At 48.8% G+C, this 12,270-nt stretch overlaps 1 protein-coding gene across 1 annotated transcript in view; it reads left to right on the forward strand.

Moving 5' to 3' along the window:
* Positions 1–3,703: 3,703 nt before the first annotated feature.
* Positions 3,704–12,270, forward strand: part of EFCAB6 (EF-hand calcium binding domain 6) — a 223,760-nt gene continuing 215,193 nt past the window's right edge. Inside the window, exons 1-3 of the mRNA XM_033118658.1 lie at positions 3,704–3,826; positions 5,253–5,385; positions 10,592–10,689. Coding sequence (XP_032974549.1) covers positions 5,299–5,385; positions 10,592–10,689 — 185 coding nt within the window. The 5' untranslated portion in view covers positions 3,704–3,826; positions 5,253–5,298. The remainder of the gene's footprint in view (positions 3,827–5,252; positions 5,386–10,591; positions 10,690–12,270) is intronic.

The raw sequence follows: 12,270 nt of genomic DNA on the forward strand, positions 1-12,270 counted from the left end.
ATTTGCAAATCATATAGCTGATAAGTTTGATATACAGAATATAGAAAGGGCACCCATAACGCAACAAAGACAAGCAACCTAATTTAAAAATGGGCAAAGGACTTTGAATAGACATTTCTCCAAAGAAGAAGACATATAAACGGCTAAGAGGCACGTGAAAAGATGCTGAAATCATTAGTCATCAGGGAAATACAAATCAAAGCCACAATCAGATGGCACTTCACCCTACTATGATGGCTGTAATAATAATAAAACCCCCCAGACCAGAAAATAAACGTTGGTGAGGATGTGGAGAAAGTGGAACCCTCATACATTGCTGTAGGGACAGAGCCAGAAGTGCAGTTTCCAGGCTCTCGGCCTCACGTGGAAAGGTGCTCACTCGGGTAGTAAATGGCCATCAACTGTGATTGGATGGCCATCAGCTGTGGCTAGTTGGCCGTCAGCTGTAACCATGAGCCATTGGCCACTAATATAACTGCTGAGGCTACGCTAGCAGCAAATGGGGGCTAGCAAGAAGATGGTGGCTGAGCTAGCAAGCGCGGATTGCAGTTAGCAAGTGAGGTGGGTTGGCAGAGAGAAGTGGACAGCAGGTTGTGGATAGTGTGGCTCCTGCTTCCTGTGTCTCCAACCCAGCTGCCAGCGAGACTATAGTGGTATGACTCCCCTACCTATGGCTCCGTGGGTGTTCCTTTTTGGCCTCCCCATATCCTGCGTTCTTATGTGGGCAGCGGGAGCTGAGACCCCGCATGACACCCTGCATGACAATTGCTGGTGGGGATGTAAAATGCTGCAGCCACCATTTAGAGATTCCTTAGAGTTAAACTTAGAATCACCACATGACCCAGCAATTCCACTCCTGTTTACCCAAAAGAATTGAAGAAAGGGATTCAAACGATACTTTGTGCTCCAGTAATAGCAGCCTTATGGATAGTGGCTACAAGGTGGAAACTACCCAAATGCCCATCAACAGACGAGTGGATAAACAACACGTATGTCCCATGAGTTTTATTTTCTTATTTCCTGATGCCTTGTCATCCTGGGGCCTCGCCAACACCAGAGTGACTGCCCCTCCCAGGGTTACCCAGTTCCTACAGACAGTAAAGGGCTTCCTGGAACTAGTCACACTAGCCAACGCTAAGCCTGCCTTGCCTTTCCCTCCGACACCGCCATCAAGGCTCTGCCCATGTTTTCCTCATCAGGCAGCGTAGTGCTGGGGAGGTTGGAGAGAATGGATGAATGAAATTGCAGTGTACCCTGGTGTTAGAAACAACAGGCCACGTGGGGGAGACACAATGATCATCCAGGGGTAACAGGTTTCCTCGTTGCAGTGGTGGCATTTATTGAAACGGGTCAGAGGGAGGCAGGTCGGTGGACTGAGGGCTAAGTGGATGGCGGAAGTTCAAGTGGTGTCTGATACACACCGGTGGAGGGTCAAGGCTGGAAATAAGTGTCAGAGCGCCATCTAGGTCAGAGTCAGAGGGACCCTAATGTCCAAAGGCCATACAGAGGAGGGAACTCACCAGTGGGGCCTGAGAATTGAATAGCTGGTGACGTAGGGTGAAACCCAGCACTGTCGTATTGCAGAAGCAGATAAGAGCAAGTTTCAGGTAGGAAGAATGATCAGCTGGGTTGACTGCTACCGAGAGGTCAAGTAAGGCAAAGTCAAGGACAGACTGAAATGTTGACGAGAGCTGACCAGGTACCAGGGAATAATGGAGCCACGCCTCTGGCAAAACTGATCAAGAGTGAATGGTAACTGAGAGGCAGCAGGTATAGACAACTCTACTGAGAAGTGAGTTAACAGGGGCAGAGAAATGGGGTGGAAACTAAAAAAGAAAAATTTTTTAACAATGTGAGATACTAGAGCATGTTTTTAGAGAGCTAGAGGGAGGGTGGGAGAGATAGAGAGACGGGAAGGGAATGAGATTGTTGGCTATTATGAGAGAGAAGCAATTACTCTAAGCCCTTTTGCTCTCAGGACCAAACTTTTTGCCTCAGGATCCATTTACACTCTTGGAAAGTATTGAGGGTCCCAGAGAGCTTTTGTTTTTGTGGGTTATAGCTATCAATATTTACCATATTAGAAAGTAAAACATAAGAATTTTAAACATTCATTTACGAATTCATTCAAAATAACAATAATAATCCCATTACACTTTAACATTTTTATGAAAAGTACTTTCCAAAATCAAAACGAGTGAAAAGAAAGGCAGTTTATATTTTTGAAACTCTCTTTAATGTGCTTAATAGAAGACAGCTGGATTCTCCTAGCTTCTTTTGCATTCAATCTGTTGCAATTATTACACATCATGTAGCTTCTGAAAGCCCTGCTGTACACTCCTTAGAAAATAAGAGTGAAAAGGCAAGTAACACCTTAGTATTAACTATGAAAATAGTTTTGATGATTATGGACTCTCTGAAAGGGTCTCGGGACCCTCAGGGGTTCCCAGGCCACACTTGGAGAACGGCGGACCTAAGCAATGCAGCCAAGAGAAGGCAAACGGGGATGGGATTTAGGACACCAGTGGAGGGACTGGCCCTGCAAAGTGACCCTTCCTCTTTTGGAACAAGGGCACCAGAAGAGACGGGTGCCAAAGTGTTTGTGAGACAACACACGGGCTCCAGGCCCCATGGACTTGTTTCTCAGTGAGATCTGAGGCCATTTGCTCAGGCCGATGAGGTAATGGGAGCGGGCGGTCTGAGGACAGACAGCATGTGCAGTAACGCTCTTGGTGAGGAGGAGAACTCGCCACCAGCCGTGTCCGCTCACATCGCCGAGCATCCCTGTCCGGAGCACTGAGCACGGCCCCCTGTCATTTATCCGCTGACGGAACCTCCGGGTCACGACCTCCTCCCACAAGTGAGTGGTAGGAACACGGACAGGCATCTAACCTGCCTGGGTCCTAATTCTGGTTCTGCCTTTGCCTAGTTGTGTGTCCTTGGACCAAACACCGTCTCTGGGACTAATCCTAGCGCCTACCTCCTAGGGGTGCTGTGACGATCCGAGCAGATTAAATGCCAACGCACTTCGACGGGTGCCCGGCAAAGGGCCGTGCCCCCTAAGAGCCAGCGACGGTCGCTGTTCTTACCAACACGACTCGCTGAGCTCCCACTCGGCCTCGAGTGTGGATAAGACCTGGCTCCGTGGGCGACGACCTACCGAACGCCCCCTGGGCGCAGGCCCTGTCGGGCGAGGACACAGCTCTGGGCGCAGCAAGCCGGTCCCACGTCCCGGAGGAGGCCAGCAGGGCACCACTCCACACGCTACTGGTGCGACACTCACAATGGCCCAAAGTCCTAACGTTTAGGAAGGGCGTAGCGCGTGGCTGGGGCTTTAGATACATTCCTCGCCTTCATCCAGGCACCCGCCCCGAGTGGGCAGGTCTGCTTCTCAAGAGAGGGCTGGCGTCCCCTAGACGGCGCGGCTCGAAGCGGCTCGGCGCGCCCAGTCCCACCTCCAGCTCGCGTGAAGGTCACACAACAGACACCCGCTTCTATGACACACTTCGTCAGGGCCGATTCCCGCGTCCCTGGGACAAAACTTCCGGCGGAAGTTCCCTCCACAGGGGCGGAGCTTCCCCGCAGGGGCGGAGCCACCGGGCTTGGCCACGCCCCTCCTCTTGCACAAGTCCTTGGTTGACTTGGCCAATAGAAGCTCGGCTTCTTACCCAGTAAGGACACACGTTCTCCAATCAGCGAGCATCGTCGTCGCTCGGGCAACAGCGTCCCAGAGGCGCCGAGTGAGCTGGGTCTCCGCCGCCCAGCGGCCTGGGTTTCCCGCGTGCAGGTGTGGCCTCGCGAGGCGGAGAATCCCCACGGGGCACGGGTAAGGCGGCGCGGCCTTGGCGCCCGGACCGCGGGCGCGATCTGAAGGGCGGAGGAGGGCCCGAGAGGGCGGGCAGCTCTGCAGGGGCCACAGCCCCGAGATGGCTGCTGCCACCCCCAGGACACAGCTGCCCTTCTCCATCCCTTGTATAGGGCTGGTGATTCGTTTTTTTTTCATTCAACACGTGTGTGTGGAGCGCCTGCCTGTGCCAAGCTGCCGTTGTAGGCCCTGGGGCCACTGCGGTGAAGTTGTACGGTTCTGTTCCCATGGAGCTGACGTGGTATTTGGGGAAGATAGACTATAAACAACGTGGAAGGTGGTGACATCTTCCTCCCTGGTTCTCTGAGGATCCCATGGGAAATACGTGGGAATGCTTTCAGTCGCTCTAATTTACAAAATGTTTCATGTCCCTTATTTCACTTGTCCCCTCAGTAATCTTTTAAATATTATTATTAACTCCACCTTGTACATGAGTGTGTGAACCCTACGGTGTGAAGGCGATTGTTCAAAATCACACGCCTCGGAAGTTGCAGAGCCCGAAGTCAAACTCAGCACGTCGGTCTCATGTCAAAGTCGCTGGTCTTTTTAGAACATTCTTCTTCTTCAGACCGCACGTAGTTCTCCCTGCCTCCCTCAGAAATGTTGTGAAATGTTCCGTTGCACAGAGCTTATTTAAGACTATTGGTAAATCGCCATTTCACTTTCAAGAAGAGTGGTTTAATCATGTTTCTTAAGGTACGTGTGTCCCTAAATGGGTGGCTGTACAGAAATGCTGTAAAAATATTTAGACTTTCACCTACTGTAGTTCCTTCATTTCTTCCTTTTATTCATTGTCTTCAATCCAACAAGCATTTACTTGGCTAAATTCTGGGGATTCAAAAATGAATCAGGCACAGGCCCTTTGGTGATCTGTGAACACACAGTGGTACCTCGGTTTTGCACAGGCCCTTTGGTGATCTGTGAACATACAGTGGTACCTCGGTTTTTGAACTTAATCCGTTCCGGAAGACCGTTCGAGTTCTGAAACGTTAAAAAAACCGAGGCACGGTTTCCCCATAGAAAGTAATGCAAAAGGAATTAATGTGTTCCAGACCTTTAAAATCAACCCCTATCTAGCATGAATTTTTCTATCTAATGATACCATAGATCCATAAAATTTACAGCATTCAGAAACCAAAATGTTTGTCAACAGAAACGTTTGAAAACCGAGGTACTACTGTACTTGCCTCCCACTCAACCTTACTGCAAACTTGATGAGGGCAAGGATTTTATTTTAGTTATCTGTACTTTCCCCTTCCCTCCATCTGCAGTGTGGTGCTTGGCTCACAGTAGGTGCTTGGCTCACAGTAGGTGCTCGTAAATATTTGTCAAGCAATGCTTACCTGAGACTTTAAATTTTATCAGCCTGTTTCCTGTTCTATTCCAGCCATCCACCTCTTGCCCCCGCTGTGACTCCCACAGCTGACTAACACATGGAGACAGAACCACCTCCACGAGGATGGTCCAGAGTCGGGTGCCTGCTCAGAGCAGGCAGTTGCTTTAATAAAGCTTCTTTACAGGTGTGTAACGATAATGAATATTTAAGGTTAGTAGAGGTGAGAGTCACTGAGGCTTTCTTGGATGACTCCTTCCGCTGTCAGGATGGAAAAATAAGCTGTATAGTACAGAGGAGAAACTGAGTGAGACAAGAAGCTGACAATCACTTTCTTCCTTTACGTACCACAGTGAATTTACCTTTGCAAAGTATATTTATCTAAAAATACCCTAAATCTATGCTTGCACAATTACATAGATTGGATTCTTATAATATTTAAATATTGATTTCAAGAAAATGTTATCCAAGATACCCACACCATTTAGAAGAGAAGATGTAAAGGGAAGGAATATATTTGAGAAAACTCTGAATAGAGACAACATACATGTGATACCCTTCCAGTACGAAAGAGCTTTGTTTTCCACTTTTTCCTCTTAGTTTTGATCTTTTACTGCTATTCTGTTTACTTTGTTTCAGGTCACATTGTTGTTTTTGCTCTCCATCTGTTTGTCTGCAGTTTCGCTATTTCTGCGACTACTAGTGCTGCAGCTACTCCTGGTTAATACTTAGTGAGCACTTACTATGTTCCAGGCACAGTTTAGGGCCTCACATACGATTTTTAAATTTAGTCCTCTGCTTACGAAAAAGTACAGACACTCTTCCCCTTTTATAGATGAGGCAACAGAGATGCAGAGACGTTGAGAGGCTGCAAGGCAGATAAGTGGTGGTGTGCCTTCCCCTCCAGGACTGCCTTTCAGTAGCACCTGTGTTCTTGACTAGATCTCCAGCACTCCCAAATATGTATGTGCTCTGGATGTCCCACTAAGCCTTTGAGATGACTACAAGCATGCGTACAATGTGCTCAAATAGAAACCTGTAAATCAGGATCATAATAAAGACGGATCGAATAGGAAAGGCATGTCAGGAGGAAGGAGAATACTCAGGTCTTTCATAATGGTTTTGTACAGTTGGGCTGCCAAGGTAGCTGTGAGCTCCGTGAACTCAAGGAAAACGAAAAATTAAAGAAAAAAAGAAATGGAAGGAAATTTAATTCATTTTGCCAGGGCAAAGAAGACATTCAAATTCCTCTGGAAAAAATACAACTCTTCTAGCACCTGCGTGTGAAAGGCATTTCTCCTGGGGTTCACCACAGAGCGCGGGAAGGGCCTGGTTCATACCCAGTGACAACGGTGTAGACGCAGTGTCTCGCTGTTGAGGAGGAGAATGTGGACTGTTGCATTGGTATGAAATTTTTGAAATGAACGATTTTGAGTAGTAATAGTTTTCATCACCTTCTGACTTTTGTTCTTCCCCTGGGAGTTTGTAAATGGTGTGACCCTGTCCCCTGGGTCGGTTCCATTCACTTGTTTACTTATTTACTTACCAGTTAGTCACTGTGTACCTGCCCAATGCCATGTCCTGTGTGGGCATTGAGGTCCCCGCCGTAGTGGTCACATCTCTGTCCTACTCACCCGGTGCCTCTGCCTTGTTACTTTCTCCTGCTGCGTTTTTTTTCTGGATTGATTTTGGTTTGCTCTCATTTGTTGTCTGGTAAAACCCTGAGACAACGCTTAGCACCTTACACTGTTACTGTCTACCTGCCCTCTGTCCTGGGCTCTGTCTGATTTATCTTTCTGTGCCTTCCCAGATCTTAAAATTAGTAACAGCTACCAAATAGTGAACAGCCTAGTGTGTGCCCAGCTGTCTAGACATATTATCTGGGATCTTTCCGTGGCCTCTAGGGTATGGCACTTAACCTTTGGGTAACTAGGCCCTTGAGAAGCTGATGAAAACAGTGTTTCCTCTCTCTAGACTAGGGGTGTCCAAACTTTTTTCAACGGTTTTCACCAAGGGCCATATGCGGTAAAACACACAAACAGCCGGGCCACTCACTCGAGGTGAAGTACGTATTGCCTCACCTGGTTTATTTAAGTAAACGAAATATGTTTTTGGAATTTGCTGCGGGCCAATTAACAATGGATTGCGGGCCGCAGTTGGCCCGCGGGCCGCAGTTTGGACACCCCTGCTCTAGACCAATCATCTCTCACACATTTTGCATTTAATCTCAGAGTTTAAAGGTCTACAGAAGTGCATGCACGGACCCCATCCTTATGCCAGGCTAAGAGCACTTGCTTTTAAGAGAAAGATTATTTCCCGTTTGCAAATGACCCAACGGGGTCAGGAGGAGTTTACTCAACTTGCAAGTTTGCACAGAAGGTAGTGGAACCAGTCTGACTCCATGTCTTTTTGACTCCAAACCCTCTATTTTTCTCACTGTAGATGCCCAGTAGGTGACCGAGAGAGTGTACTTGGAAGGCTAAAAAGGGAATTGGTTAGGGTACGTGTCCGAAAATATAACGGAACGTCCATTTGATATCAGAATAGACAAGGAGAAAATTTTTCTCAAGTATTCGGATTTAACTGCCAAAATCTTTTGTGTTGCTTGCAACTGTTTCCAATTTAGTCAAGTGACAATCTCCCTCCCCCTTCTCCCCCCCACACCCTGCCATGATACCAGTTCCAACGGTTTTTGCTTCTGATGCCATTTCTGTTTGGCTGTGCACATTTTTTACTCTTGTGTTGAATTGTGTTTTCTCTGGATGCCAAGGCAGATGGATGGCACTTTTGTTATGATTCTGATATAAATAGCGTCTGTTAACAAACTGGACATCGATACTTCTCTGGCGAATAAATATGCCAGTGAAATAGCCTTCTAATTGTGTTTCTGCCCATGGTTAAGAAGGGTATTTGATGGTCTGTGACCTGGTGCTTGCTTGTGGGTCGTCGGTTTGGATAATCCTTGCTAATTTCTACTTTACCAAGTTCTGAAGTCATCATGTTCATTCACATCGTGGAATTCTCTTTAGTTAGAGAATGTACACTGAGGATGATGAGAAGCTAGGAACGACCTTCAGAACTTGGCACGGTGTCTTGCTCATATTCAGAACACTGTTTAGCTTTCAAAACAAGGGAATATTTAGCCCCAGCTTCTTGTCGTCACAGGGTTAGGTATTGATAGCTGTGGTCCATCCAGAGCAGAGGTTAATGGGTGCTTACTGCACACCAGGCTGTGTGGTGGGTGCTGAGCATAGAAAGGTGAGTGCTGTTGACCTCTCCCCTGGAGGGGTTTCCTGACTAGCAGGGGCCACGATAAACAGCCAACAGAAAAGTCTGGAAGCAGAGAATCACGGTGAAACTAGAGGTAGAACTAAGGGGATGGTCTGGGAGGTATTAATACTTTGACTTTATACTTTTTGTTCCCCCGCTGCCCCACAGCAAAGTAATGGAATTACAGTACCTTTGACTATTTTGTCCTTCTCTTTATTAAACAATTGGCCAAACAAAGCTTTAAGGCCTTTGGAAAGGTGTGGTTTATTTAAGGAGGAGAGGAAGGCCTCATGAAGGAGGGGCTAGCCCCTCAATCTTGAAAGAGGAATTGAAGTGTGGAAAAGGGGGAAGGAGATTCTAGCAAAATCAAGAACCAAAATGCAAAGGTGAGGAACTACACTGTCCGTTGGGAGTACTGGGTGAAAATGCAGCCTGCAGGGAGCTATCTAATATCTGGAAGAGTTGCCTGGGGCCAGGTGATTAAAGATGTGAATGATCTTATGCCCTGGAGAAGTACTTCATGGCTTTATTTTAAATGTCAAAACTATTTAGAGTCACCAAACCATGCAGAATCAGTACATGTCCCCAGTTCACTCCCAGTGATAACATCTTACAGAATAACCGTAGGACAGTGATCAAAACCAGGGTCTTGCCGTTGTACAGTGCTAGTAACTAAACTACAGACTTTACCCGCTGTCACCACTTTTGACATGCACTCGTTTTTTTCTCTTGGTGCCTGCGTAGTTCTATGAAATGTTAACACGTGTAGATTTGCATTGCCTGTTTTTAAGCCAGGGAGTAGCAGAACTGTATCTGTGCTTTAGAAAGATTAATGCTGGCAACAGAGGATGGAGTAGAGAGAGAAGTTGGACCTGGAAGCGATTTAAGGGGCTGTTTCTTAATTCAGACACGTGAGGATGAACAGGGGCAGTGACACGAAGGATAGAGAGGAGAAGGAACAGTTTTAAGAGGCAGTCTCTCCAAGTGAAACTGACAGTACTTGCTGACTGTGTAGAAAGAGAGGTGGAGGCCAAAGGCAGGGGTTTCTACCCTAACTGACAAGGTTCAGGAGTGGTAGCAAATTCATTTCACGCAGTAAGCTTGAACACCTCTGAACTAGTCCCTGGCCTAGGGTCTGGGGAGGCAAGGGACAGCACTGATTGAGCACTCCCACACATGGATACATTGTTACAAACTGGGCTGAGGGCTGTGAGGGACAACAGAGGGCCTTTAAGTGTGTAACGGGGGCCCACCTCGAGCGGGGGTGTCGGGGAAGGCTCCCTGAGGACGAGACATGTGAACTGAGATCTGGGGCAGTGGTTCTCGGCCTCAGCCCCACCTGGGAACTTGTCAGCGAGGCACCTTCTCGGCCCCACCCCCACCCAGGATCCAGCTCTAGAGTCAGGACAGGGAGCGGGGGCCCAGCAGCTGGTGTCCAGCAAGCCCTGCAGCTGATTCTGATGGACACTCAAGTTTGAGAACCGCCGACCTTTGGGACAGGTTGGCATTCATTAGGCAGAGTGCGGAGGGGACGCGGGGTGTAGGCAGAGGGCTGCGGCGTGTGGGAAAGCTGCCCTGAGGATCACCAAGGACCACGTGGGGAGGCCTGGAGAAGCCGGGGAAGGAGGCGTGGGCCGGCCCGCAGGGCCTTGTGACGCACTGCAGGACGCTGGTCTTTATTCTAAGGGCAATAGGAAGCAACTGGAATTTGTAAAGCAAGGAAGTAACATGAAGAGATCAGCATTTATAAGTGATTATTCGGGCCGATGTGAAGAAAATAGAGGGGCCCGCAGTAGGGGTGTGTGTGTGTGCGTGTGTGGTGTGTGGTGCTGTGTACATATGTGATGTGTGTGCACATGTGTGTGGTGTGTGTGTGTGTGTGTGTGTGAGAGATGGGAAGAGGACTGGTGCTCATATGGTGTTGACATAAATTACCTGGGAAACCTAACATTTAGTGGGCATTTCACGCAGAGGACCCGCCTGAGGTTTTGGACACAGTTCCGTAGCTGGCAACACCACTTGCTTATCTTAGGCCCAAAGGCTCCGTTCCTGTGGCTTGATAAGCTAAATAAAGAAATCTGTCTGCCAATCTGTGCTAACCCCATTGCTCTCTTATTTTTCAGAATACGCAAATTCAGAAATCGTTTCTCTTGAAGGAAATGAAACAAAATAGCACCAAAACAGATGGCAACAGCACCAAATCAGGCGGTTCCAGGGCTAGGTGAGACGTTCCTCTTTCCCGAATGCCTGTGTCTGCCGCCGGGGCAGGAGGTGGCGTCGCGTTCACGGCGTCTGCTCGTGTGTCATGCCGGGTGGAAGGGTTCGAGAGGAAGGTGCTTTAAACGCCGATAGAGACTCCGTTACCACTTCTGTCTCGTGGTGTCAGTCCTTTCCGCCACCAGCACGTACTGAATGCTGAGTTTGGTGCCACAGTTGTCTAGGAACTTACATATTCATCACATGCGCAAGCCTCGGTTTCTTCATTCTAAAGCTGGACGTCCTTCACTGGGTACTCAGCACGTTGCAGCCAGCAGGCGGTCCTCGCCAGCCCCGGAGCCGGAGCCGGAGCCCAGAACCTGCGTCAGCCCGGGCAGGTGTTCTCGTGGCTGCGTTTCGCAGCTCCTGCTGTAGGGGGCGGCAGCAGCAAAGCTTTCCCTTCCCCACAGGGAACCTTCCAGGCTCTCCTTTCCCAGCTGCAGGGCTTGCCGGGCCTCGTGCTGCCCTCGGAACGGGATGTGTGGCCAGCTCCTTGTCTGCTTACAAGGGGTGAGGAGAGCCCAATGGCTCGCCGCTCGTCCCTCTCAAAAGGCCGCCAGTCAGACAGTACTTGAGATGGGAACAACTGTTTGACAGCCGACGTGTCGTCAGTTTTTCTGACACAACCTGTTTTCCCGTTGTCTGTTGCCATATCTGTCATCACATTGGGGGTGGTGGTGAATCTGAAAATGTTCATGAGGTGAGAGTGAAATTCTGAGACACTTTCTAAAATTAGACTTTTGTGGCCATGCTAGAGAAAGCCCGTTGCAGACAAAACAATATCAGCTTTTTCCCTAGGAGCCGAATTCTGGGGCAGCGAGGCGTTTGGGCTGATACAATGATCACAGAACCACAGGGCTCAGTTCAGTTAAACTCAGCATTCGTTATTTTTAGGGACCGCCATAATCTGATGTGGTCCCTGCGCTCCTGAGTCAGTCAGTGGTCTAACAGGGAGGACGGCCACAGGGCCATCTGAGAGGTCGTGGGTGTTAATTTTAAGACACCTTTCCTGACATGAGTCACTGGTTCTCAGCAGAGGGGACAAGAGGGAGAAATCCTGCATGATGCTGAAACTTCTGTCTTGGCTGGTTAGGATTCTCACTGATCCTAAACAAGATCCAGGAGTGGAAGGCGGTGTGTGCACGTGTGCGTGTGTGTGTGTGTGCGGGGGAGGGAAGTGCTGTTGCATGACGGCTGTGCACATCCTTCATTCATTTGCTAACTACTTTTGGAGCGCCAGTTACGTGCCGGGCACTCTTGGGCTGCGCGTACAGGAGTGTGAAAACACTTGCATTTCATGGGCCTACAATCAAGTTTCTAATTTCCCAACTAAAAGTATAGTAACTGGTTGTGGTAAATGCAGTGCAGGGGAGGGGCAGACTGTGATGAGAGCCTCTGCACGGAGGACGTGGGCAGGGTGATCAGGGAGCCCTCCCTAAGGAGGTGACATCACTCCTGGAGCTGAAGGGGGGAAGTTAGCCAGGTGAGGGGTGGGGGAAGCATCCAGGCAGAGGGAGCCATGGGAGCAAGGTGGGGAGAGTGACAG

The sequence above is a fragment of the Rhinolophus ferrumequinum genome, chromosome 10, assembly GCF_004115265.2.
Source record: "Rhinolophus ferrumequinum isolate MPI-CBG mRhiFer1 chromosome 10, mRhiFer1_v1.p, whole genome shotgun sequence".
Lineage (NCBI taxonomy): Eukaryota > Metazoa > Chordata > Mammalia > Chiroptera > Rhinolophidae > Rhinolophus > Rhinolophus ferrumequinum.